Here is a 25,718-nt window from a genome sequence, read left to right on the forward strand (position 1 = left end):
TCTCCTAGTGGGCCCTGAGCATGCCCAGGGATCCCCTCCAGCCCTAGCCAGGGGCAGACAGTGCTGTGCATGTTGTCCTCAGCTTTGAGTGGGTGTGGGCCCCTCTGTGCAAGCCCCCAGCTGTGGCCCCTTCATCACCACAGGCAGCTCTCTGCTGCTTCAAGACACCTCTGCCTCTGCTTGGCAAGGGTGGTGCCTTTGCCTTATTTGGATGTGGCTGTGCCTTCAGAACTTTTTCCCTACTTACATGTTTGGGGGAGAAACGGGGAGATTTGTTTGTCTGGTCGTCTTCTGAAATACTGGATCCAAATAATTACACACAAAGTATTTTCTTAATGCCCACCACTGTGTGTATCTCTAGTAGCTCTCTCACTAGTCTGTATGACCTCCACATTCTGGAAGGATAGTTTTACTGATACACAGAGCGGGTCAAGCATGGCTATTCCTGGAAGGCTTGGGTAGGGCCAGACCTACAGGGCCAGGGCCCAAAGCCCAGCTGCCCGGCTGTCCCTATGGCGCTTCCTCCCCACCTGTGCTCACTGGTGGCCAACTGCCTGAGTGGCAGTGCCCGAGAGCTCAGCATCCCAGGCTGTGGGCTGACCTTGGAAGGCAGAGAAGCTCAGAACACCAGCTATATGCATTATTGCAAAATAAATTTATTTGAAGATAAACTGTCTTATAAAGGGTCAGAGACAATTTGAGATCCCAGATGCAGCCCATCTTGTAAAAAGGTTCAACTTCAAGCAGCACAATTTCGTGTCAGCTTTTAATCCTGAACATTCTTCAATCACGGAACAACGAAATGTTTATACAGCACACTCAGTATCTGACTCCAGCTCCGGGGGACCCACAATGTCTGCCTGGGGGGCCACAGTATTGCAGCCCTCCGGCTCAGGAGGTCCCAGACCAGCCCACTGTGGCCACTGGCTCTGACAGCATGGACAGGTTCTGGCACCCTGGACCTTCCCACTCCTGGCATCTTCCAAAAACATGAGAATACAAACCAAGAGCAACCCACCACTGAGGCAGGGGCTATCTCTGCCCAGTCCCGAGGACTCCTGGACTCCTGCATGACAGTGTACCAAGAGGGTAGATTGGGCATTCCTGGCAACCCCTAGTGGGCCAGCTGGCCAAGGGGCCTCAGTAGGCAGTCTCACCAGGGCCTTGCCTGGCTGCCTGGCAGCCCAAGAGAAGGAAGGAGAAAGGCTCGCAGGTATGGCAGCCCCGCCCATACCAGAAGGAGCTACGTCAGGACCCTGGCAATGGCTTGCAGGGAGGGGAAGTCATTGTCCCGGGCAGCATGCAGCGCCTGGTGGCTGCTGACGTCACCATGTGCAAGCACCTGCTGGCAGGTGGGGCACACGCAGCAGTCCAGGCCTGCCTGCCATGCACTCTTCTTCTTCTTTGCCTTGGTGCCTGGAGGCCTCTCGCGGCCCCGGAAGTCTGTGTGTGCAGACAGCAGCTCCTGCTGCTTGGCCGTGTCAGGCAGGAGCACCAGCAGCTCATTAAAGATCTTCTGGAAGTTCTCCCCCAGCAGGTCCCGGCAGCTCTTGTAATACTGGGCTGCAGAGATCATGCCCTGCCACCCAGAGCCAGACCCAGTCACGCCCAGCCAGGCCTGGGCCCAGGTGGCTGGGCTGGTCCCCCATCCCCCTGCCCGCCTGACCTGTCTGAACTCTCCCGAGTGGCTCTTGAACTTGCTGAAGCGGACCTCGTCACTCTGCAGGAGGCCCCTGATGGACTGGATGAGCTGCAGATTCCTCTCCCGGAAGTTCTTGGGGACCAGGTAGGCCCGTGGTGCAGGTGTCAGCCTGGCTCTGGCAGTTGAGGATGGAGGAGGAGGCTTCAGCCTTGGGGTGGACCAAGGTGAGGACATTCCCTCAGCCCCCAGGGGCACAAGGCCAGGTGGCCCACCCACACTTACACTTTTGTGGTGGTGGTAGTGCTGGGGACGCAGGCTGGGTGGGGGCTGGGTAGGAGGCCAGAGAAGCCAGGGGGTGGCTTGCTGACAGGGGGCACCAGACCTGGTGGAGGTGGGGGTGGGGTGCCCTTCAGAAGCACCACACTGTTGAAGCCTGTAGGGGGCGGGTGGCACCGCAAGACCCAAAACATGACCCTTGCTGGCCAGGCATAGCCAGGGCTCAGTCATGCCGTCCCCTGGGTCAGGCTTTGTCCATAGGCCACACTTCCTCTGCAGAGCAGGGCCAGGGCCTGGGCCTGATGATGGCGAGGGCCTGCACATGCTGCACTTGTTCGTGGCAAATTCTGGCCTAAGGCATCTCGTTTGCCCTCATTTCCCATCTTACAGGGAGAACAGGGACACAGAGAGGGCAAGGTGACTGCTGACAATGGTGCCACTAGGCTTTGGAAGCAGCTGGGAAGAACTGCCCAAGCTCGCCTCCCCCTGCCTGCAGGCCTGACTTCCCGGCCCTGCACCCCCGAGCTGCGCTCCCCTCGGGGCCAGAATTCCAGACTCACTCTCCTACCTGTCCCCTTCCTGGACTTCCAGAAGCAGGCCTGAGCCCGGGGCACGTACCTGGGGGTGGGGGCGTCCTCGGCGGGCAGGGGACACCGAGCGCTGGGAAGTCGTCCTGGGCTGTGGGGCAGGGGAGTGGCCCTAGGGGCCGAGGGAGGCCAGGAGGTTCCTTGGGGGCGCTCTGAGCCAGGGTGGGCCCCTCCGTGTGTCCGTTGACGATGACAGCAGCTGGTCCTTCAGCTCTGCCAAGGGGGGCCGTGGGGGCCTGCTCAGCCCCAGGGGGCCCATCTTTGTCTGGGGGTGGAGGGGTTGGTGACACGGCACCTGGCTTCTCTGAGCCCACCTTCTTCTTCTTGCCGACCTTGCTGAAAGTCTGGGTGGAGGCCAATGCCAGCAGGGAGGAAACAGCGACCGTAGTGGGCACACTCCGCAGCTCCTGGGCAGTGAGGCCGGCTCGACCGTCCTCCTCCTCCTCCTCCTCCTCCTCCACAGGGGGTGGCCCGCCCTTCTTGCTGCCCCTGCCCCCCTTTGCAGCCTTCCTGTGCGGCTGGACACCCCCACCGGCAGCCTGGACCCCAGCAGGGGGCCGCACCACCTTTGTGCCGCTGCTGCTGTTCCAGGCGGAAATGAGGCTGGTGGGGGCGGCGCTGGGCTTGGAGGTGGAGGACACCAGGGCAGGGAAGTCCTCCTCCTGGAAGGTGCTCTTGCCCCTGGAGGGAACAGGGTACGCCAGGGCCAGCCCCACGGAGCCCAGGGCTGCTGCCGAGGAGCAGGAGGAGGAAGTGGAGGCACAGAGACTGGGGAAGTCTTCGTCCTTGAGCTCTGAAGTTGGGGGTGGGACGGTGCTGAGCCCAGAGAGGGGAGAGAGGTCAGCGGCCTGCTGGGCCCTGACCTGCTCCGAGCCCACCCTCTGTAGGAGCCCCCGACCTCACCCCAGTTTGTGCACCCATGTACCTCAGGGCGGCCCCTGTGGCTTGGCCGGGTGCAGGGGGAGCCTCCTGGCTCACGGGACCATCTGTCAAGACTTCCTTGGGGCCTACCAGAAAGGCCTCTATGTCAGGGCATGGGCAGGCCCTCGTGAGCAGGCCCTTGGGGTCCTCTTGTGGCTGGGGGCTCTGCCGGTCCCCGGCAGTGACGTCAGGAAACCCCTTCCCCCCAGGTGGCTCCTGGGCCAGGGTGGGGCTGCCGGCAGCAGGGCTGGCTCACCTGGGGCTTCGCCCTGAGTCTGGGGCAGGCGCCAGAGGCTGTGGGGCTCCTCAGGCCCCCGCGCCCCAGCCTCCTCCTCTGTGGGCCTGCTGCACTCCTCCCGTTCTTCGCTCCTGCACACCTGCTGCTGTGCGGCCACCGAGGCCCGGATGGCAGCTGCCACCTCCCAGTCCTCCTCTTCCCTGCAATGGGGATGCCTTCATGCTGGGCAAGGCCAGACTACGGGGCATGCAGGGGGAGGAGTCCTTGCCCCTGGGAAAGCCAGGCCCCGGAAGGCTGCCAGGAGCCAGGCCTGGGGCTACCAGAGGTAGTCAGCCCACCCGAGATGGCCAGGAGAGGGACGCACGCCCCCTCCAGGCTGGGGCACCACCTGGGGTCCACAGACGGCTCTGACCCTGCCCTGGATGGGGGCAGCCCTGGCCCGAGCAGCACCGCTGCTCCTCGGTACAACCACACTGAACTGCAGAGTGACGCAGACCCCCTGCGCCCACCCTGACCTGCGGGGTCCTGCCGTCTCTGGCTGAAACTAGAAGAAAGATGAGGATACCTGCGTCCGGCTGACACTCAGCAGACCCTGCTTCTAAGCTCGGGACACCCAACGCCAGAAGGCCAAAGGCCCCCAACCCCCGTGCCTGCCCCCAACCCAGCTGCTGGCCGCTGCCACCACCTCACGGGTGGTGCCACGAGAATGCCAGCGGCTCGCGGATCCTCCCACCTCTTGTACCTCCAGCTTCCTCGGCGGCTCTGCTGGGCTCCACGACTGCTGGCCCGGCCTGCACGGCCCTGGCGGTTGTACCTGTCCACCTCCTCATAGTCCTCGCCACTGACGACCCCTGCAGCCAGCACACAGCCCGCGACAGGCCCAGGTCGGCGCGGACCAAGGCTGTGCTCCGGCTTGGACGGCAAAGGCTCGCCACACCCCGCAGCTCTGGAGCGCGGGGGGTGGGCCCTGACTCCCTGCAGGGTCCACGCCGAGCCCTAGAGCTCTCCGGCCTGGGCCCCAGGTCGGAGCGGGGAGTGGGCAGGGAGAGCAGCCTGCCGCAGCCTCGGGGGGCCCCCCACACAGGACACCGAGGGCGCCGCCCGCAGCCACCAGCAACCTGCAGGCACCAGCCGCCCCGCGGGAGAGGCCGCGTCAGGACCTGAATCAGGCCTCCGGGGCTGGGTGCCGCCCCGAGAGCCCCGCACGGCAGAAGGGGGTCCCCGCTCACCCTCGCCCCGACGCGAGTGCCGCGGCGCGTAGCTGAACTGCAGGTCGATCTGGCGGTTCTGACGGGCCTCGGCGCGGCTGCGGCTGTGGCAGGCCGTCCTGTGGGCCTTGAGATCGATGTCGGTGCGGAAGGCGTGGGTGAACTGCTCCGCGCTGCAGCGGCCCTCCTCGCACAGGAAGTGCTTCTCCCGGAAGTGCTCGCGCAGATACGCGTAGTCGCTGTCCGGGACGGGTGTGAGCGGGCTCCGAGGCGGCCCCGCCCCGCCCCGCCCCCGCCCCGCCCCCGCCCCCACCTGTAGTAGTCCTGGGCCCCGTCAGCGTCGCAGAAGTGGCAGAAGTAGTGGTCACGGCGCAGGTGCTTGAGCAGCTCGTCGTTGTCCAGGTAGCGCTCATCGCAGAACTTGCAGAGTGGGTGCCCGCGGTGCGACGTGTCATCCGGGTCCCCCTGCATGCGGTGCCGCGCCAGGTCCTTGCGTGAGTACCACTTGCGCTCATACGTGAAGATCTGTAGGGAGCAGGGGTGGGCAGAGGGCAGGGCTCCCAGGCCACCTCCCCTTCCCCGGCCCAACAACAGGGGTGGCCCTTCTATCGCCAGCTCCAAGCCAGGGCCCCAGACACCAGGAGCCTGGCAGGCTCAGATGGGTACTAGGAGCCTCCCTTCCTGCGCTGTGCCACCCAGGGCTGTGAGGCAGGGGTGCAGGAGGCGTGAGGACTCTGGGGGTCCAGCCTGCCAGGGTCAGAGGCAGCAACGAGGCCCCTGGAGCTGCTTGGCTGAGTGCCCCACCGGTGCCCCCTTCTATGGGCGCAGGGCAGGCGCACCTTCAGGTGTTTGAGGCACAGCCTGCAACAGAAGAGCTCATGCTGCTTCCGCATGTGCTGTTCCAGGTCCCCGAAGAGGACAAAGGGCGGCAGGTCGGGGCACCGTGGGCACTCGTGCTGCAACAGCTGCCTAGGGAGACACCAGGAGCCCCCACCTCCGGCACTCAGGGCTGCTGTGCAGAGCGGCCCTGGCACCCCCACAGCCCTGGCTCTGTGCCCTTACAGACACCCTGGGAGCAGGAGCAGGACAGGTGCCGCCCCCTGCCCTCCGCCACCCAACTGCTGCATCAGACAGTGTTGGGCCCAGCCCGCATGGAGCAAGGCCACAGGGCTGAGGCAGGTCCACACTCCGGGAGCCTGACCCCCACACCGGGTAGGCATGACCAAAGCCACACAGAGGGCTGGGGTCAGAAGCCCCAGCTCTAGCTGCTAGGGTCCACCCCCATGACAACCATACCCCTTTATGGGGTTTTACTGCCATGGGCTAAAAAGCCTGTATTTTAGGGGCTCACATGTGCCTCAAAGAGCCCCAGAGAGCAGGTGCTGTGTGTTTCACTGGAAGTGCTCTCCCTGAATTCACCACTTGCTTCTCCGACTCTGTCTCCACCACCACCCCAGGAGGGGCGCTGGGAGTGTCCCTGGTTACAGAAGAAACCAAGGGCGGAATCCAGCTTCCCGGCACTGGTATCTGTGCTGCACCAGGCACCCCCACCCACCTGAGGGTTGTGAGGAACACAGGAAGTGACAGGGATGCACCCGTCCCTGCCACAAAGTGCCCTGCAGATGGGGCTGGCCACAGACCTTGGGATCCCTGCTTGAGTATCCCACTCTCACCTGTACAAAGCGAACACTTTTCCATCAGCGAAGTAGATATCATACTTCTTCTCATGCTGCAGCTGGCAGATGGGGATTGTGGCAAAGGCAGGAAGCTTTTTCCCAAAGACCACCTGGAACCGAAAGGGAGAGGGACTGGTGAGCGGGGCCATGGACACCCACTGGAGAACACTGTCAGGCTGAGGAGAGAGGGAGGCCCCAGGCAGGCCCAGCTGGCAGCACCCTCTGCCGTACTGGGCTACCCTGGACCAGCCAAGGGCCCTGTCCTCCACAGCCGCAGCCCACCCACCCGGGGCTGCCAGCTACCGAGGTGACAGCAGGCCTCGCCACCAGGGGGCGGCCGGCTCCCCGCTCACCCATAGCCAAACCCACACCCGCTGTCGGATGGAGGCCGCCCCAGGGGCAGTGACCCTCGGGACAGTGACAGGGACCAAACGGCCTGGCCAATCAGGGCTTAACCACGCGAGGTTCAACAGGGTGGCTCTCACAGGAAGGGAGAGATGCAGTTCAAGCAGCAGCCATGAAAACGAGGGATGCTGCCAGGGCGGATGCAGCTGGTGACTGCGTTGAGGCCTGGCGACCCTCCGTCCACCCATGATGGCTCCAGGATGCTACACGAAAGGGCATCCCTCACAGGACTTGGACCTGGCCAGCTTCCTGTTAACAGGGCCATCTGGCAGCACCAAAGTGACAAGCTGGTATGCATACACCCAGCAGGGGCTGGACGCAGGAGCCCTCTGGGCCTGTCCTGTTGGCCTCCCTGCCCCCCACCCCACAGACCCGTCCCTGTGCCCTCAGCCTGACCCCCGGGGCCCTCTTATGCGCTCAGGCCTCCCCTCTTAGCCAACAAGGGCACTGCTCGCTCCACTCCACCCCTCCGTCCCCCTTCTCTCTGGCCCCCTCCCCCTCCCTTGGATCAAGACGACACCAGCCCCTCTCTCCACGCCCCGTCGGCACCACCGCCCCCCCCCAGCCTAGATTTGGTGGCTCGCCTCAGGTCAGAGTCCTCACCAGCACAGCTGGGGGAACATCCTCACCTTGGCAAAGGCCAGGTCGAGGTCGTCCCTGTTAAGTCTAAACTCAGCCAACAGCCACGAACTTGGGAAAGCATAGGGCTGGCCAGGAAGATGGGTGGTCACTGCGCCCCTGCAAGAGGGGTTCACACTGGTTCTCTGGGGGTCTGGGGGAGGAGGAGCTGGGAGTCAGCCTCCACTTCTGATGACACAGAAGCCTGTCCCCAAAAGGGGCCCGGGGCACCAGCACAGTCCAGCCACACCCGCTCTGCAGATGAGCAGCTGCCAACAGGCCTCTTCTCCCTGTCGTCGTGTCCACCAAGGCCACCCACCACTGCCCTCTGCCCCGAACTCAGGTGGGCGCCTCCTCCCAGCTGCACTGCCAGGACCTGTCTTCACAGGGAATTGGAGCTCCACCAGCAAAGGGTCACCCTCCATCCCTGGCCTTCTCCCCCGGCCCACAAACATGGTGAAGGTCCCTGGGCCTTGAGCTGGCCTCTGCTCACGAGACCCACCCTCCCAAGACAAGCCCACCCCCGGCCCTGCGTTCCGCCTCTCCCCAGAGTGCCCTCCCGGTCCTGGCCCTGGGTCCTCCTCTTTCCTGCCCAGGGCCACGCCACCCAGGTGAACACAAAGCGCAGCCCCTTGTGGACTCGCTCACTAATGAGCCGAGACTCCACTCACTGGCAAGAGGTGCTCAAGGGAGCTCCGAAGGCTGCCAGAAGCACCCAAGCCCTACACACTCAGCAGAGGAACACCACCTTCCCCAGAGGAAACCGGTGCCGGGACACCGCCATCACCACCACCTCCACCAGCTCCGGCGGCCTCCTCTCGGATGCCCTGACCCACATGGTGGCGTCTCTCCATCTGCAGGCACCCTTGCCCTGGGAGAAGCAAGCTGTGGGTCTCAAGACTGGCCCTCTTGAGCAGCCTGGTGGGGCAGCCCAGGCTGGGCACCCGAGCCAGGGAGGAGAAGGCGGTCATTGCACCAGCCTAGTAAGGGACTCGAAACACAGGAAAAGGTTTGGGAAAGGAAGGTGGCTGTGGGCATGTGGCTCAAGGCCGTGTTTCTTTGAGGATGAGGGTGAGCGGGGTCTGAGGCAGGAGTGGGGAAATGCCAACTTCCCGCCCCAGACAGGCCAAGAGGCTAGGACTGGGTCCCCCAGGCCTGCACCAGATGAGCAGCGGTGGTACCAGCAATGGGCAGACGATGGATGGCAGTGCAGCCTGGTGGGGCCAGTGTCACCACCCCTAGCAAGTGAAGCAGGTGGCAAGACTGAGCAGCTGGACAAGATGAGGGTGTGGTGACCCAGCCAGGGGAGGGCAGGAACCCCCCCAGGGATCCACGCCCACCACCCTGATGAGAATCCCAATGGGAGAGGGTCATGGGTCCACAGCAAGCCTGGACATTTGGGGATGAGCAGGCCTGGGCCACCCCTAGGTGGGCTCAGCAGTAAATGTCCAACAAGTAAAGGGCACCCCTAGGTGGGCCTGGGATGGTCAGGCTAGTCCCTGAGGAGAGTGAAGGGGAGATGGGGGCAACAGTCTCCCCTGAGCCCCCACAGGCAGCATGTGGGCTCCCACCTGGGGCCTTGCTGCTCCCCACTCCTGTCATGCAGTGGGCACAGGAGCCAGATAGTGAGGGCCAGGCCCCTGGGGATGGCCCTGCCTGGAGTACAGTTCAGGCACCCAGGAGCCCAGATGTGGACGGAGCAGGAACAAGCCCAGAGGACAAGGGCAGGGTGAGGGGGCCCTGAGTCAGCAGGTCCAGCCTCCCAACCTGCCTCAGCCTCCCCTACCACTTCCTGCCTGTGAAATGGGGGTGGGGCTGCCTAGGCAACCTGCAGGCCCCTCCCAGCTCACACACACCCACCCCATTTTGTGAAGCAGCCCCATCAAGCCTCTTGGACATGGCTGGGGATCAGGGCAAAATGCAGATCATCTTTCAGAAGAAAGTGGTCCGTGGAAAAGATGTGACACTGACAGGGAAAAAGGGAGCAGGGGACTTGACCTCAGTTCTGACCCGTGCCACCAGCAGCAGGGAGCCTGCCTCAGCCTCCACCCTGAGTACCTGCCAGGCACTCTAGACTGATCTTGCTCCTCCCCTGGCCAGCAGCTGTGGGCAGACACAGGGAAGCACTCCGCAGAGCGTAGGCATTAACCAGCAAGCAAAGTTGCTCTGTTCCACACAGCATTCTTGCCCCATCTTCCTCCCAATTTCTTTTTGGAAAGACTTAGTCCCATAAGGAGAGCACAGAGGAGGCGAGGTTCAGGGGATGGGGGTCGCTGTGGGATTCCCGAGAGGGCATGGCACACAGGATGTATTCAGAGAATAGCGCAGGACTCAGCAAGGACACAGGAAGGCCTAGGGTGGAGCTTCCAGTTCAGGAGTGGGAGTGCAGCAGGATGAATGGAGAGCTGCATCATCTCCCCAGACTTCCCAGGACACCCTCCTGCTGCTCAACAGTGAGAGGCAGGCCCAAGAGGAAGGTCAGGCTCAGCAAGGGGCCCCGGGTGCCAAGCCACACTGCAGCTGGAGCCTGACAGCTCCTGCCAATACGCCCTTGCCACACAGCACTCGAATCGTATAGGACCTAAAGGAGTGGGAGAGTCCAGTGCTGGCACAGCAGCCATTCATCAACGTCTGCTCACTTCCTGAATGAGGCCTGTGGCACCTTCTCCTCTAGGAGGAGACTACAGGTGTGCTAGGAAACCTGGCAGTTGAAGAGTTACGTCATGTCAGGCAAGACTGGCCATCAGGACAGGCTCTGGCAAGGCTGCAGGCAGCCTCTGAGTAAGCCGCAGGCCCAAGGTTTCCCCAACTATTCCCACACCCCACATCTTTCCTCGGTCTGGCCCATCTTTGTCCACCCAGTTACAGACTGACAGCATATCCAAGTGTCTCTTCCCAAAGAGCACAGAGTAGGTGCCCCCGTAATTTTCACGGGATCACAGCATCTCCTTAGCTCCATTTACACAAATATTTACTTTGGGGAAAAAAAAAAAAAAAAGGAGAAGAAAACCTATTCCCCAACAATGCCATCTCTGTGTCACTTCTAGGAAAAGGAAAGTCAAACTCTGGCAGATGTCACCAACCCGAGCCTTCCATGAACAGACCAGGGGTTTTTCACGACGCGGAAGCAAGGAGGCCCACAGCACAGCAAGCCCAGAGAGCTCCAGTTCGGTGCTCCCAGCCGGCAGCGGGCACTTCAGAGGTGGCGGAGAGCTCTGTGCTGCCCTCTGAGCCCTCCTGAGCATCCGAGTCCTGAAATGTACCCCCTTCACTCTGGAACTGAGCGCGCTCCGGCCCCCCGGGAGGGAAACCATCAGGACACTTTTATCTCCACCCACCATGCATCCTGAGACCTCAGTGGTTCTGCCTTCCCCTCCCGTGGGCAGGTCTGAGTGCCACCACCACTTAATATCTGAAAGCGTCAGTCTTTGAAAGAGTTTGCTTGGGGTCACCTAGGGGGGGCCCAGAAACACAGTTGGGCCGGAAATGCCCACTTTGACCGTCTGCCTCCAGAACAGATTGCCTCTGGAGGTGCCCCCTGGCCCTGTCTCGACTACCTGAATGGAGACCCAAGGAATAAACTCCCAAACACCAGCAGGTCTAGGTATTGCTCCGATCATGCCCCTTCCTGTGGCCCGGCAGGAATTCCTGGGGCGCAGAAAGACTCCAGGCTCTCGACCCAGCTCGGCCAGCTCCTGTCCGCCGGCCCCAGACGCCCCACAGTCGCCCAATTGCCGGCCCCCGGCCCCGGTGGCCCCTTCAAGGCCTCTTCTGAAGGCAAAGTCCCCTTCCGGACGCCGGGAGCCCCGCCGGCCCGGGGCCGTTCCCGCGAGGCCGCGCCCCCAGGCCAACCCGGAGCCCTGAACGCGCCGCCCGGCGGCGTAGCGCACCTGACGCAGCTCCTCGCGGCAAACGGCGCAGTAGCGCTGCTCACACAGCACCCGCATCTTGGTGGAGCAGCGGTAGCACACCGGGTGGTCGCAGCGGCCCAGCGCCGTAGCCTCCAGGTCCCCGCAGCACAGCACGCAGCTCCCACCGCCCCGCTCTGGAGCCGCCGCCGCCGCCGCCGCCTCCAGGCCCGCGCGCCGCCCGTCGGCGCCCGCCGCTGCCGCCATGGTCCGGGATCCGGCCCCCAACCGGCCGGCACGGCCTGCTCTCGGCGGGCCCGCCCTTTCCTGGGCGACGTCATCGCCCCGCCCAGCAACCGCCCCGCCCGGCGGAAGTGCGCTCGGCAACTTCGCCCCAGCGAGGTGCAGGCTAGAGCGGCCCCGCCGGCACCGGGCGCTGTAACCAGAGCGGGCCTCTCGGACGTCCGGTACAGCTTTCTCGCCCGGGCGCTAGCCCAGGAACTGCGCTCCGGGACCGCCCAACCCTCCTGGGGCTCCATCGACTAGGGTTGCCGGCCAGATGAAACACGGGACCCCCAGTTAAATTTGAATTTCAGAGGAACACTGAATAATGTTTTAGTGTAAGCATACCATCGTACTTATCCTAAAATATTACTTGATGTTTAACTGAAATTCAAATTTAACTGGACGGCCTGAAGTTTTATTATTATTTTTTTCTGAAGTTTTATTTGCTAAATAGAGCAACCATATTAGAAACCCGAAATCTCTGTCCAACAGAGACCTTTATTGTATTTGGAACAGGCATGGGCCTAGTTCAGAGGCAAGTAAGAATTTTTTACAAGTCCGTATCATAAAAGATAATACATGACATCCATCTATGAGCCAGGAGAAAAATCAGGCAGAGAACATGTCCTCTGCATTGCTGGGCACACCCCGCGGAGCTGGGGACTTGGTGCAGAGGGAATTAGGGTGAGTTTGTTGAATGGATGGGGTAGGTCCTGTGGCTTCAGGTTTCTGCATATGCTGGGAAGGGGCCTCCTCCCTATGCTTGGGAACCACAAACACGGCCGACCATCCTTCTGTCATCGAAGAGGGCTAATCCAAATACGAACCGTTCTAGAAAACAGGCCATGTGTTGTCAGGGAGTGAACCTAGACTTTAGAGTCAGGCAGAAATGGGCTCAAAACCCCAGATCAGCACTAATTTTCTGGTCATATTGGTTGGCTCCTGGGGAAACCCTTAGCTTCCTCATTTGCAAAACAGGGATTATCACACCGATTAAACCTGGCCGAAAGGCTGCAAGCAAATGCCGCCTCCCTCTCACAAAACCACAGTTAGAAGGACAGTAAAGGAATAAAAAGACTATTAATCCAGGAACACAGAAAGAATGAGAGGGGAAGAAGCAGCTAGTGAAAGATGTAAGCATATTCTAGAATGACAGAAAGGAGATGGAGATGACCCATTTGAGCACTCATAAGACCTTTGGGGGAACCCTGATGAAGTGTCTCACTGCAGGTGACCTGAATCGGGACTGAAACAGGAGTGCGTGGGAGTCCGTGCATCCAGCTGGGGGCGTGGGCCCTCTTCCCCTGCCGCATACACACCGCCCACACACACACCCTCAGCAGGAGAGGAGAATTTTCTGCTGGAGAAACTGACCAGCTCCAGAGAAAAGATCTTCCCACCCCACTAGAGAGTGAAAATCCATCCCTATGGGGAAGCCTACCAGTCAGCAAGCCGTGCCCCCACAGAAAGAGTGTTCAGTTAGTGTTGTAGGGGACAAGTGAGGACAGGCAGCCAAGGATCTCAGACTCATGAAGAAAGCCTGCAGTGTGGAAGACGGACCAAAATAAGCAGACCCACAGAGCTGTATTTGATGTTTACAGAAAAGACGTTGCCTCCATGAAATCAGAATAGGAGGCCTTGGACAATAACAACCACAAAACAATCGGAACAAAAAAGAGCTTTAACAATATGCAGATTTGATGCAATCCCTATCAAATTACCAACAACATTCTTCAACGAACCAGAACAAATAGTTCAAAAATTCATATGGAAACACCAAAGACCCCGAATAGCCAAAGCAATCCTGAGAAAGAAGAATAAAGTTGGGGGGATCTCGCTCCCCAACTTCAAGCTCTACTATAAAGCCATAGTAATCAAGACAGTTTGGTACTGGCACAAGAACAGAGCCACAGACCAGTGGAACAGAATATAGACTCCAGATATCAACCCAAACATTTATGGTAAATTAATATATGATAAAGGAGCCATGGACATACAATGGGGAAATGACAGTCTCTTCAACAGATGGACAGCTACATGTAAGGGAATGAAAGTGGATCACTGTCTAACCCCATACACAAAAGAAAATTCGAAATGGATCAAAGACCTGAATGTAAGTCATGAAACCATCAAACTTTTAGAAAAAAACATAGGCAAAAATCTCTCGGACATAAACGTGAGTGACTTCTTCATGAACATATCTCCCCGGGCAAGTGAAACAAAAGCAAAAATGAACAAGTGGGACTATATCAAGCTGAAAAGCTTCTGTACAGCAAAGGACACCATCAACAGAACAAAAAGGTACCCTACAGTATGGGAGAATATATTCATAAATGACAGATCCGATAAGGGGTTGACATCTAAAATATATAAAGAGCTCATGCACCTCAACAAACAAAAAGCAAATAATCCAATAAAAAAATGGGCAGAGGAGCTGAACAGACAGTTCTCCAAAGAAGAAATTCAGATGGCCAACAGACACATGAAAAGATGCTCCACATCGCTTGTCATCAGAGAAATGCAAATTAAAACCACAGTGAGATATCACCTCACACCAGTCAGGATGGCTACCATCCAAAAGACAAACAACAACAAATGTTGGCGAGGATGTGGAGAAAGGGGAACCCTCCTACACTGCTGGTGGGAATGTAAACTAGTTCAACCATTGTGGAAAGCAGTATGGAGGTTCCTCAAAAAGCTCAAAATAGAAATACCATTTGACCCAGGAATTCCACTTCTAGGAATTTACCCTAAGAATGCAGCACTCCAGTTTGAAAAAGACAGGTGCACCCCTATGTTTATCACAGCACTATTTACAATAGCCAAGAAATGGAAGCAACCTAAATGTCCATCAGTAGATGAATGGATAAAGTGTGGTACATATACACAATGGAATATTACACAGCCATAAGAAAAAAACAGATCCTACCATTTGCAACAACATGGATGGAGCTAGAGGGTATTGTGCTCAGTGAAATAAGCCAGGCGGAGAAAGACAAGTACCAAATGATTTCACTCATATGTGGAGTATAAGAACAAAGAAAAACTGAAGGAACAAAACAGCAGCAGAATCACAGAACCCAAGAATGGACTAACGGTTACCAAAGGGAAAGGGACTGGGCAGGAGGGGTGGGAAGGGAGGGATAAGGGCGGGGAAAAAGAAAGGGGGCCGTATAATTAGCATGTATAATGTGGGGGGGGCACAGGGAGGGCTGCGCAACACAGAGAAGACAAGTAGTGAGTCTACAGCATCTTACTACGCTGATGGACAGTGACTGTAATGGGGTTTGTGGGGGGAGACTTGGTGAAGGGGGGAGTCTAGTAACCGTAATGTTCTTCATGTAATTGTAGATTAATGATAAAGTGAATTTAAAAAAAAGAGCTTTAAGAAATTAAAAATATAACTAGTGAAAATTCAGTAGAAAAATAGGAAGATAAAGTTAAGATAAAATCTCCCAGGAAGCAGAACAAAAAGACAAAAAGATAGAAAATAGGGAAAAGAAGAAGATAGAACTCTGAATCCAGAAGGTGCAATATCTAATAGGAATCTCAGAGAGAACAGAGAAAATTGAAAGGTGCAAATTATCAAAGGGTTACCAAGGCAGCGTATGCCAGAACTAGAGGACGTGGATCAGGTATCCACACCAGAAGCACCCGATCACAGAAAAAATTCCTCTGCAAAGGACAGCATCATGGGATACCAGACTACTGCAGGACGAGCAGAGATTCCGAAAGCGTCAGGAGAGGGGGTGAGGAGGCAGAAGGCCCTGGAAGAGGGCTAGGGAATCAGATTTATGATCCTGGAACACTGGAAGCTAGAAATTCCCTTAAATTTCTGAGAGATTGTGATTTCCACCCACAAATTCTATACCCAGGAAAATTTTCTGTCAGGCATAAAACCACTGACATCAAAAAAAGACAAATGACTTAGCAACCATGCCCCCATTCACATGAAGCTACCAGAGGGTTCACTTCTCCAAAATTGCAGGGAGTACAAGTTTGAAGAAGACGTGGGATCCAGGCAAAGGGCACTCTGACCCAGATGAAAGCCACGGGCAGTGTGGAGGAGGCCTGCGCAGACGCTTAGAGAGGGGGTCAGCTGGCAAGTGGATTCCAGATTGGAACAGGAGACTGCCGGCTTCCAGACGGTGAGCTCCAGAGCAAATGTGGAAATGGTGGTGGGTAACCTTGTGTACTTGAGAATCAGGGAAAGTTATTGCAGGGAGCTTGGCGGGATTGGGCGGGTGAGATGGAGATAGCAAATTAAGTATATAGAAAAAGAAGCAAAGAAAAATGAGACAGCTATCAACAGGAAATGGAATCACAGTACACTACTTGGCTCAGCAGAGAATAATATTTCCATGATCATAATCATATAAATACTAGTGATTCAACCAAAAATTATGACAAAATCATATGAGGATGATGGAGAGGTGAGAAATGAATTGACTGGGGAGTGAGGAGCTGGATGGAGCTTCATTTAAATTAATAGGAAGCTGTTTGGTGCTCCCTAAAACAGCAAAATTTAAAAATAGCAGTTTATAATCTAAGTCAGTGATTCTCAATCAGGGGTGATTTCTGCCCCCACCCCCCAACAAAGGGACATTTGGAAATGTCTGGAGATATATTTGGTTGTCACAGCAGGGGGGTAGTGTCACTGTCATCTTCTAGGGCATCCATTTCCTATTGCTACTATTAAAAAAATGACCACAAACTTAATGGCTTCAAATGACACACATTTATTATCTTACAGTTTGGGAATTCAGAAATTCGATAAGGGTCTTGCTGGTATAGAATCAGAGTACACATGGGGTGTGTTCCTTTGAAATGCTCTAGAAGGGGAGCCCATTTCCTTGCCCTTTCCAGCTTCTAGAGGCTACCCACATTCCATGGCTCATGGCCCTTCTCTCCATCTGCCTATTTCCACTGTCATCTCTCCTCTGACCCTGCCGCCCTCCTCCACACTTAAGAACCCTTATGATTACATTGCACCCACCTAGACTATTCAGGATAATCTCCTTATATTAAGGTCAGCTGAGTAGCACACTTGATTTCATCTGCAACTTTAATTCCTCCTTACCATGTAAAATAATTATTCCCAGGTTCCTAGATACCCTGAGAGTATTAGATTTGTGGAGGGGCTTTGATTCTGCCTACACATTTAAATGAGTAAAGGCAGGGGATGCTCCTCACATCCTGCAGTGCATAGGACAGCCCCCCACAGGTGTGCTCAACAGTGCCTCAAGGCTAAGAAACCCTCACCTAGGTGACAGATGAGTTCTCTGGAGGCTTCTGGTGAGGAGGGGGCAAAGGGAGGCCCCGTGGAGCTGAAAACTCTTCTATCTTGATCTGGGCTGTGGGCATGCAGGTGTATACATATGTGACAAGCATAATTAAGATGTGTAAACTTTATTTAAAATGTATTATACTCCCCTCAAAAAGGCCCCCAATTTTTAGAAAGCAGTTAAGCTTTGTAGAGAAAATGGAAGTTCCATACCCCAATTCTCATTTGACCCTGGGCTGCTTGCCCACTGCGCAAGTGCAATGCTCCAGGCCCAGGCTTACACATGCGTTGGCAAAGGGCTCCTATTGTCTCTCTATAAAGAGCCCTGGGCAGTGCTCTGGGGCTGCGAGGCAGACAGTGGTTTACTGCATGCAGACTTGCCCTGAGGTAGACGGGGTTCTAGCACTTGATCTGCCACAAGGAGAATAAAGCTGGGTATGAACGCTTTTGCCTCCAATGTTCTGTTGTCATTTTTCAGTCTCACCTAATCCAGAGTGAACCTGCCCACGGCTAAAACCCTCAGGCAAGACAGCTTATGATTGTAAAATATTGGGGTAAATACTAGAAGAAATGGCTGGAGTATTTTGAAGGAATGGCCTCTGGTGAGCGACTGGGATGTAAGGATGGAACAGGGATTTTTTCCTCATCCTAGTTAGTATTGAATTTATAATCTATTACCTTGATAAAAATCAGCAGTTAAAAAAAGTCTGCTCCTCATTCACTGCATACTTAGGACAGAGGTCCTGTTCAGGTGGGCTCCTTGCCTGGAAGTGTATGAAGCCAACGCCATCCCAGCCCAGGGAGGGCTTGGTCCAGTGTCCGGGAGAGGTGGGGTGCAGAGTCCAAAGCGGTAGTCCGGGGTTTCTAGGAGGTGCTGTTGAGTGGCCGACAGGAGATGCAGGCCCCAGAAAAGAGAGTCAGCAAATCCCACAATGGGGCTTTGGCTTAAGACCCCTGTGGGCTCAGGGCTGGGCAGGGCCTGGAGCCCCTCCTCCTCTGCACTCAAAACTTGGAGCCCCCAGGGACCATCAAGCTATTCTGTACTTTGCTCCCTGAACCCAGCCCTGGGGTCCTGCCCCACAGGCCTTCTGCACCACCCCCACATTTCTCTGTTCCCACGTGGCCTTTATATCTGCCTGCACCCTGACATATTCACTCCCTTGGGTCCAAGGCCATAAACAAGCCAGGGGGATGGCTGGTATTTAAATTCAGATGCTGAATGTATCACTGGGCAAGATATTTGTTTCTTTGCACAAAAGCGCTTGTTGGAGATTTATCCATGGTGCTTCTTGTAGTTGCACTTCAATTTTCCAGCTGTCACACAGCCGTCCGTTGCGGGCTAAGCCACGTAGACCAATTTTCCTATTGATGGGAAAATTTCCTTTTGCTGCAGAAGCTCCCTGGGCCGCCTCCAGGGGGCGCCCAGACTCTCCCGGAGCAGGGCTGCAGTCCCTGGGGGTGCAGGGAAACCGCGTCCCCTTAGCAGGGAGAGGGCGGCAGTGCCAGGGGACCCTGGCAGCCGCGTCGTGCTGGGCCGCCCGCCCACTGCGCACTCGAGGCGGCTCTTGAGGCCAAGAGGCCCCGAAGGGACGTCTGGGGGCGGCTTTCCTCGCAGTCCCTGGTCCTGGAGGTCCTTCAGGCCCCTGCAGGCTCACAGGCAGCTTCCTCTGCATCCCCTAACCCTCCTTGTTGCTGCCTCACCCCTCCATCAAAATGACAGTTGAGGGGGCTGGTTGGCCTGTGGAACAGTAACAGCAATAGATGGGAGAGCACCCTGGCGAGGTGGCTAGTATTATTATCTCCGGCTTACAAATGAGGAAGCTGAGGTAGGAGACGTCGAGGCACTCACTCCTATCCCCACCCACATCAAGCAGGGGCACGGGGCTCCCTGTCCTTTGAGGGGACAGCTGCTGCTGCTTCTGCACCTCTCCAGGGATCGCCAGACCCTAGTAGGGCCCTTCAGGCCACAAAAGCAGGTGCCATCCTTTGCACCTCCTGCCCTCTCCATGCCCTCTCAACATGAAGACCTGAGAGGAAGGACAAGCCCAAGCTGGAACTCTCAGCCTGGGGGTCCGGCGGGACTCCTACCCTCACCGCTCACCAAGCAGGTGACAGGGAACAAGTTAATCCCCTGAGCCTTGGTTTCCTCACTGGGAAATGGAATCAGTCATCATCCTCCCTTGTGGCACTACACTATTTGGAAGTCAAAATAAAACATTTCAGGGTCCCTGATGGGTCTGGAAGGTGCGGCACCACACTGCGGTGGCAGGGGGTGGGGTGAGGCCCTGTTTGTCTGAGTGCTACGTCCTTCCTGGTCTGGGGCTCAGGCCGCCCTCTGGAAAGGGGCTATTAAGCCCAGACAAGCGCGAAGGAATACTCCAATTCAGATGAGGGCGATTTAAGTGGGATCCTGAAGGATGAGCAGGAGTTTGCCAGGTTGAAAGGAAGGGAAGGATGTTCCAGGCACAGAAGCACAGAGGTGGGCAAAATCATGGGGTGCTGGGCAAGGCAAAAAAACAGATTGGCCAGAGAAAGCTGTGTTAGAGGGACTGTGACCTGAGGGGAAACTGGGGGCGTGCTGGGCCTTATCCTGCCCAGGGGTATGAGGAAGGTGGGGGCTGGGGGTATGAGGTGGGGGTGCTCTGGCTGAAGGCTTGGGAAACCGCTAACCATCTTCAGGAGGGCTGGGGTGGAGAAGACAGGCCGTGTCAGTGAAGGAGACACACAGAAGGGTTCTGAATGGTGCGGAGCCCCCGCCCCCACCCCCGCCGGCTCTCCTGCTTTACCAACAAGCCTCCACCAGCCTCCCTGTTTTTGCTGTGCTGGCACCCCACCTGCAAGAACTCTGGCTAGGGGGCAGCCCCTGCTCCCCCGCAGAGCATCCAGGTGAGTGCCAGCTAGAGGCGCACTCAGCAGGGGTGCTCCAGTGACTCACCGCCCCGCCCCCGCAGTCTGGGGTCCTCCTCTCCCTCCAGCCCTGCTCCTACCCTTGGGGCTCAGTGGGTCCCACGGGGGCGAGCAGGGGAGGGGCTGCCGAGCAGCTATAGCTGGAGCCCCCTGCGGCCCACCACTCGCCTGTCGTCTGCGGAGCCCCGGCTCGCTGAGCTCGCTGCTGGCCTGCCTCGCCCGGCGGCCGTCCCCCAGAGCACGCTGGCGCCGGGCCCCAGGCCGGGGGCCCCTGCAAAGTGGCCCATGCTGGCATTACTGCTGATTTTGCTGCCCCTGCCCGCTGGCGCCTGGTACAAGCACGGGGCGAGTCCCCGCTACCACACCGTGGGCCGCGCCGCGGGCCTGCTCGTGGGGCTGCGCCGCTCGCCCTATGCGTGGCGCCGCGCGCTGCGCCCCGCTGCTGCCGGGCCCCCTGCCTGGGCCCCCCTAGGCCTGAGCGCGCCCTCCCGGAAGATGTCTACCAGGGACACCTCGTTCCCGGGCCCGCCGCCCGCGATGCTGTCCTGCTTCCCTGCGAGCTTCAGGAACTGCGGGAGGCGAGACGCAGGAGCTCCAGCGCAGGGCTCCCCGTCAGCGCGCCTCCGAGAGCGCGTCCCGGAGCCCGCGCCCGCCCCGCAGCCGCAGCTGGCAGACCATTCCTGGACCTCGGAGGGGCAGGCTAGGTACGCGGGGAGCGGAAAGTGGCCGCGAGGGCAGAGGGCAGAGGGCGAGGGGGTCGGGGGAGACCTGAGCCCGCGGCGCATGTGCGCGCCCACGGGGCACCCTACGGACCCTTCCATCCCTCACTTCGCGCCGAGAAAGGCTTTCCTGGAGCCCTACCCTTCCAGCCTGGGGGTGGACGTGGGGTAGTGGAGGGCGCACGGCCCTGCCCCCAAGGTCCTGCTCTGTTCTTTCTAGAGCCTTCGGAGAGTCTCCGGCTCAGCCACGGTCTGCGCTGCGAACTGCCTTGGCCTCGCCCCTCGGCCGTCCTGAGCACAGCCCCTGCCTGCCGCACCCCCGTGCCTGATCCAGGCCAAGTCGCTTCGGCCTCCAGGGCGCGCTGCCCTGGCCAGGCGGGGCCATCCCGTCAGTAAAACCCGCCTTGTTCTTGCGCCCTCGTGTGTCACCCTTTTCCTTTGCTCTGTGTATTTTGCCATCCACTTTGGGGGCGCAAACCGCCGCACCCACGCCCTGGCAAATGTCAGGAGTCCTCTCGCGGGCCAGGGGAAGCTCACACCCCGAACCCCCCACCGCGATCTGTCTGTCCTTACCCGCAGAGGGGGGAACAGAGGCAGAGACACTGGCGGCCCGGGGCCCTTCTCCCTTCTCTGCCCGTGCTGCCCGTCCTGTTCCCGGTGAGGTTGTCAGACCAGGTCCCAGGGTGCCCCAGCTTGGGAAGTGCCCCCCACTGCGACCGAGACCCTGGGTCCTGCTGCTGTCCACCAGGAGGAAAGCAGGAGCTCCCACCACACCAGCTGCGCAGGAGCGTCACCCCAGCCCCCCACGAGCCCCACCTGGTGCCCCCTCAGCGTGCTCCCTGGCCAGGCCAGGGAGAGTGTCCTCCCCAAGGGGGAGGGGCCTCATGACCTGGCAGCCTGCCAGGCTCTCCCCATCTCTCCGCATTCCTTTCGAACCTAGATCTCCTGGAACCCCTCCCTCCCCTCAGCCAAAGGCTTCCAGAGAGGATGTTGTACCCCCCTTCTTGGCCCCCTTCGTCACAGCCATGTTGTCCTCCTGGGACCCCCTTCCTCCTCAGGGGCCCGTCCCTCTCTTACCCCGCTCTGTGTTTCTGGTAATTGGCCCCTGACTCCCATGTAAATGTGCTCTGCCATCTTGAGTAACACGGACCCCCTTCCAGCTTCCCCTCATAAGTGTCTGAGCTGCTCCAGCCCCCTACTCTCTCTTCAACCCTTCTCAGGGTGGGCACAGAGGTCCTGGATCTCCAAGCGCCTGGGCACCAGCCGTGATGTTGTCTGCCCCTGGAGCCCCCCCCTGCCCCCCGGCTGTATGGCAAGACCTCCCCTTGGGGCACCAGCAGAGACTAGAGGCAGGGTCCTGGCCCTGGGTCTGACCGGCCAGCTGGCTTTGGGAGGCCCGTGTTGGGCCAGCTGCCACACTCCCCTCCTGGCATCTGGAAGCCACCATTACTCCTCACTGGCAATTCCTTCTCACCTTTGGGATGCATCCCTCTCCGTGTGGTACCCTGATGTAAGTGCTTTTTTACTCCACCCTTCCAAATTCTATCAAGTCTTAATTTATTTACTTCATTCCACCCAATTTTTTTTTTTACCCAGTTTCTGCACTAGGGTAAGAGGTGGTCACAGACGCCTTAGGCCAGCACATTCTCCCGCTCTGAACCCACTCTTGCCCCTGCTCCTCTCAGAACTGGTCTTTTGAAACATGGAAACATGGGTGTCCTGACCTTGTCACCTACAATGTACAACACCTCAATGGCTCCCCACCCCTGACGGGGTGAGACCCATGCTCTGGGGCTGGGCCGTGGGGTTGGTCCTGTACCCCCGTCTCCTTGCTCCCTGCCTTTCCCCACACACCCTGCAGGTACACAGCAGATTCCAGAACAGCCCTTTGGTCCACCGTAAAGGAGGACTCTAGGACCCCAGGCCAGGTTAAATACCCCTCCTCCAGGCTGCCCCAGCCCTGGGCCTCCCTTGCCAGGGCACATACGTCCCTGTTTCCATGGATCTCAGCATGGTTCCCCCGTGCTCGCCAGCTCCTGGCGCCTAGTGACCTGCAGATGTTCTGTCATTTGGTGAGGAGCTTGATTTCACGTTGCCAGGAAGTACCCCAGAGCAGAGAGGTTAGGCCCAGGCCCAAGGTGAGGAAGCAGAGCCATTTAGGGACTCGACAAAGGCGGCTTCTCCGCCTACAACCCTATGGCACCCCTTTGCCCCTTCAGGGCAAGCAACCTCACTCCCATCCCCACCCAGCTGGGCGGGACCGAGGGACCCCGGGCAGCCCTTCGGAAGATGCAACCCCACCCATAGGCGGCAGAGGGCGCTGCTGGGCGCCCGGTCTACACCCAGCCTGGCCGGTGGGGGGCAGGGCGGGGGCGGGACCAGGCTGGGGGGCGCTGGGGGCGGGACAGGGCGTCCTCCCTCTGGTCCTCGCGGTTCCCCCTTCTCTCTCCCTCTAGTCTCTGAGTCTCTTATTCTCAGCTCTCCTCCGGTCGCGCTGCTCCACTGTCAGGCTCTGAGGAGAGGCCTGGTAGAGGCTGAGGAAGGAGGCCATAGGGAGGCCTGGTCATGCCGCGGGGCCGGTAATGCCCAGGACGGCGACGGCGCGGGCTCGGGAAGCTCCGGCCGCCACCCGGGCGTCACTCATGGCCTCACCCCAGCGGACCCCAGTCCGCCGTCCCAGAGTGCCCGCCCAGACCCAGGCCCCGCGCCGTCGCTGCGGGGGAGGCTGCAGGGAGGTGGGTTCAAAGCTCTGAGCAAAGCCCCCTTCCTGCAACCGGGAGCAGCCGCCCCAGGCGGACCCTCCCCGAGCCCAGGGGGCTAAGCACCAAAAGGGCTGCTTTCCCCTTCGCAAGGCCTGTGTGGCAAGATGGCAGGAGTGGCGTGAGGGTGTAGGGGCATGGGGATCATACGGGCCTCTGACCACCCCTGCGCGGACCCCCATCCTGCCTGTCTGCGGCTGCCTCATTGGTCACCTCCCCCAGCCCCAGCGACCACCAACAGCTTACAGCCCGGACACCTTTCAGTCCACACTGCCGGGCCTTTGCTCACCCGGTTCCTGGGGCCCGAGGCTGGAGAATGCGGCTTGGGAGGGTTTGCCCCGGAAAGCCGCTGGGCCTTTGTCTCCCCCGTCTCTCCAGGCCGGGTCTCCTCGCTCATTCCTGCTCCCCCTTGGAATTTACCTGCGGCTCCTTCCTTGGCTGCCTTTATTTAGTCTGGGGCCGTTACTCACCCTCTGGTCGCTCTCAGATGTTGCCTTTGTTACTTTGTTACCTTCCTGGGGACTTTGCTCCGTTTTCGCTTTGGAGCCTCCTTTGTATTCAGGGATACAGTGCTGCTGGCACCTGGCTGTGGCCACAGGCCTCTGACGACCCCTCCCTCCATCGGTGTTTGTTTCCCATCCATCCTGTCACAGAATAAGTCTGGCTGCAAAGGTGGTTAGGAGGGCCCTGGGCTGACCGGACACCGTGTATCCTCTGGAGGGGGACAGAGTTATCTAAGCCTCCTGACACAGAGGACCAAGGGCCCCTACCTTCTCTGCCTGGGCTTGGGGGTGCCTCCCAGCGACCTCCCTCAACACTAGGATGGCCCTGGAGCTACAGCCTAGCAGGTCTTGATGGTTCTGGTTGCTATGGGTGACCTCTAAGCCCTGCCTGAAGTGGTTTATGGTGGACTGCTGCATGGTCTGAACCTGTCCTCATGGCCTCCAGGGACAGCAGCACCAGGTTGGGTCCAGGGAGGCCAGTCACAGGCCAGACAGGCAACCTCTGGACAAGCAAATGGACAGATGGAGGCGGCCAGCCAGGCAGGATTGTATGGCGGCATCAGCCAGGAACTCAGAGTGGGTGTGGGGAAGCAGCCATGCAGCCTTGGCCTAAGGGACTTTTACGGGCGGCAGCTGGGGTGTGGACACCCAAGGGGCTGCAGCCCAGGAAACTGCCCAGAGGTGGGCCCTGTGCTTGGGTCAGGGCTGGGAGCCGAGGCTGCGGGCACTGGAGAGGGGAGAGGGGATAAGGAGGACGGGCCTGAGCCATGCCTGCCGCTGCCCTGATGGGGAACTCTCCAGGCTGGCTGTGCCTGACCCCCCAGGGCCAGGTGTGTCCAGGGTGCTTGGCAGGGCTGGGAGGGGCAGACGGGGGGGGGGGGTGAGCCTGTGACTTAGGTGTCTTCCTGTATCTGAGACTGAGAAAGAGCTGCACATGAAGTGTGGGCACCTGGAGACACACAGCCTTGGGCCCCAGAGGAGCTGGGGAACCTTGCCTGGGTCGTGTCCATCTCCATACCTCAGTCTTCTGATTCGTGAAATGTCCTGAGACCCCTAGGGTTGTTCCAGGTAAAATGCACTCAGAGAGGCAGGGCAGCATGAGGGGTTCTCCACTGTGATCAGTACTGTCCGGTTTGGGCGAGGGGGCACTCATGTTGGGGGGTAGGGGAGAGGCTGGGGACAGAGAGGATGGCTAGGGGTGGGGGAGGGGCGACCCGCAGGGCCCCTCATCTCAGGCTAGGAGGGTAGTAAAGACCCCCTTGCCCCAGCCAGACCAGGCATTTCCTTCCTCCACTCTGCATTCGTCCGCCAGACCTGGGACAGGCAGGGGCGCGGGTGAGGGCTCTGGCGGAGAGAGGGGATGGTAGGGGGATGTTCAGTGGACGCGGCAGCACAGATTGACACAAACACTCCCGGGGAAGGCCAGGGAGCCACCCAGTCCCTGGCCTCCTGCATTCGGGGAACAGCTGCTACCATGTCACTTTCAAGCTCTCTCTGCCTCCTGGGCCCTCCTGGAACTCGGTGCCCAGCCAGGGCCTCTCTGGGCGCAGGAGGGATCCCAGTAGGGAGCCAGAACTCTCCACCCCCTCTCCGACCTCAAGGGCGTGCCCTGTGCCAGGGCCCCTAACAGTAGGTGTTCAATAAATGTTCCTGGTGTAGGAGGCAAAGATGCTGCAGCAAGGAGGCTGCCCAGTGGGGGCAAGACCGAGGAGGTCGCCTGGGCCGTCAGCCTCCTCCGAGCTCCCTGGGCTGGCGGGGCGCCAGGCAAGGGAACGGCCTGGACGGCTTGGACCCGGGGCGGGGGCTGCAGGGCGGAGGGGGCGGGGAGGAGGCGGGCGCGGG

At 59.0% G+C, this 25,718-nt stretch overlaps 2 protein-coding genes across 7 annotated transcripts; one reads left to right on the forward strand and one right to left on the reverse strand.

The window, feature by feature from the left end:
• Positions 1 to 638: 638 nt before the first annotated feature.
• ZNF598 (zinc finger protein 598, E3 ubiquitin ligase) lies at positions 639 to 11,740 on the reverse strand. Of its 6 annotated transcripts, none has more exons than XM_057487829.1 (12): positions 11,462 to 11,740; positions 6,546 to 6,658; positions 5,712 to 5,841; positions 5,186 to 5,397; positions 4,894 to 5,111; positions 4,398 to 4,515; positions 3,683 to 3,864; positions 3,431 to 3,512; positions 2,537 to 3,321; positions 1,925 to 2,024; positions 1,667 to 1,850; positions 639 to 1,579 (listed from the first exon to the last, which is right to left on the reverse strand). In XM_057487829.1, exons 1-12 carry the CDS (start codon positions 11,684 to 11,686, stop codon positions 1,244 to 1,246), a joined length of 2,685 nt encoding a protein of 894 aa, XP_057343812.1. In that variant the 5' UTR covers positions 11,687 to 11,740; the 3' UTR covers positions 639 to 1,243. The 6 variants fall into 6 exon arrangements, with proteins under 6 accessions (XP_057343812.1, XP_036771839.1, XP_036771837.1 ...); XM_036915944.2 differs by having other exon boundaries at positions 1,667 to 1,817; positions 1,925 to 2,075; positions 4,407 to 4,515; positions 11,462 to 11,739; XM_036915942.2 differs by having other exon boundaries at positions 1,925 to 2,075; positions 4,407 to 4,515; positions 11,462 to 11,739.
• On the forward strand, positions 11,685 to 21,028 carry NPW (neuropeptide W). The gene is given in 4 exon segments (XM_036915694.2): positions 11,685 to 11,857; positions 19,916 to 20,403; positions 20,406 to 20,599; positions 20,835 to 21,028. Coding segments are annotated over 3 exon segments (855 nt in total). The 3' UTR covers positions 20,835 to 21,028.
• Positions 21,029 to 25,718: the final 4,690 nt, after the last annotated feature.

This window comes from Manis pentadactyla, chromosome 10 (genome assembly GCF_030020395.1).
Source record: "Manis pentadactyla isolate mManPen7 chromosome 10, mManPen7.hap1, whole genome shotgun sequence".
In the NCBI taxonomy this organism is placed as follows: Eukaryota; Metazoa; Chordata; class Mammalia; order Pholidota; family Manidae; genus Manis; species Manis pentadactyla.

Excerpts from the sequence above, each read along its gene's own strand:
- ZNF598 (XM_036915941.2), bottom strand. The coding sequence starts at position 11,686 with ATGGCGGCAGCGGCGGGCGCCGACGGGCGGCGCGCGGGCCTGGAGGCG. Across the intron at positions 3,513-3,682 it reads GACTCAGGGCGAAGCCCCAG|GCCCCAAGGAAGTCTTGACA; the intron begins GTGAGCCAGCCC and ends CCTTTCTGGTAG. Across the intron at positions 1,580-1,666 it reads ACTCGGGAGAGTTCAGACAG|GGCATGATCTCTGCAGCCCA; the intron begins GTCAGGCGGGCA and ends TCTGGGTGGCAG.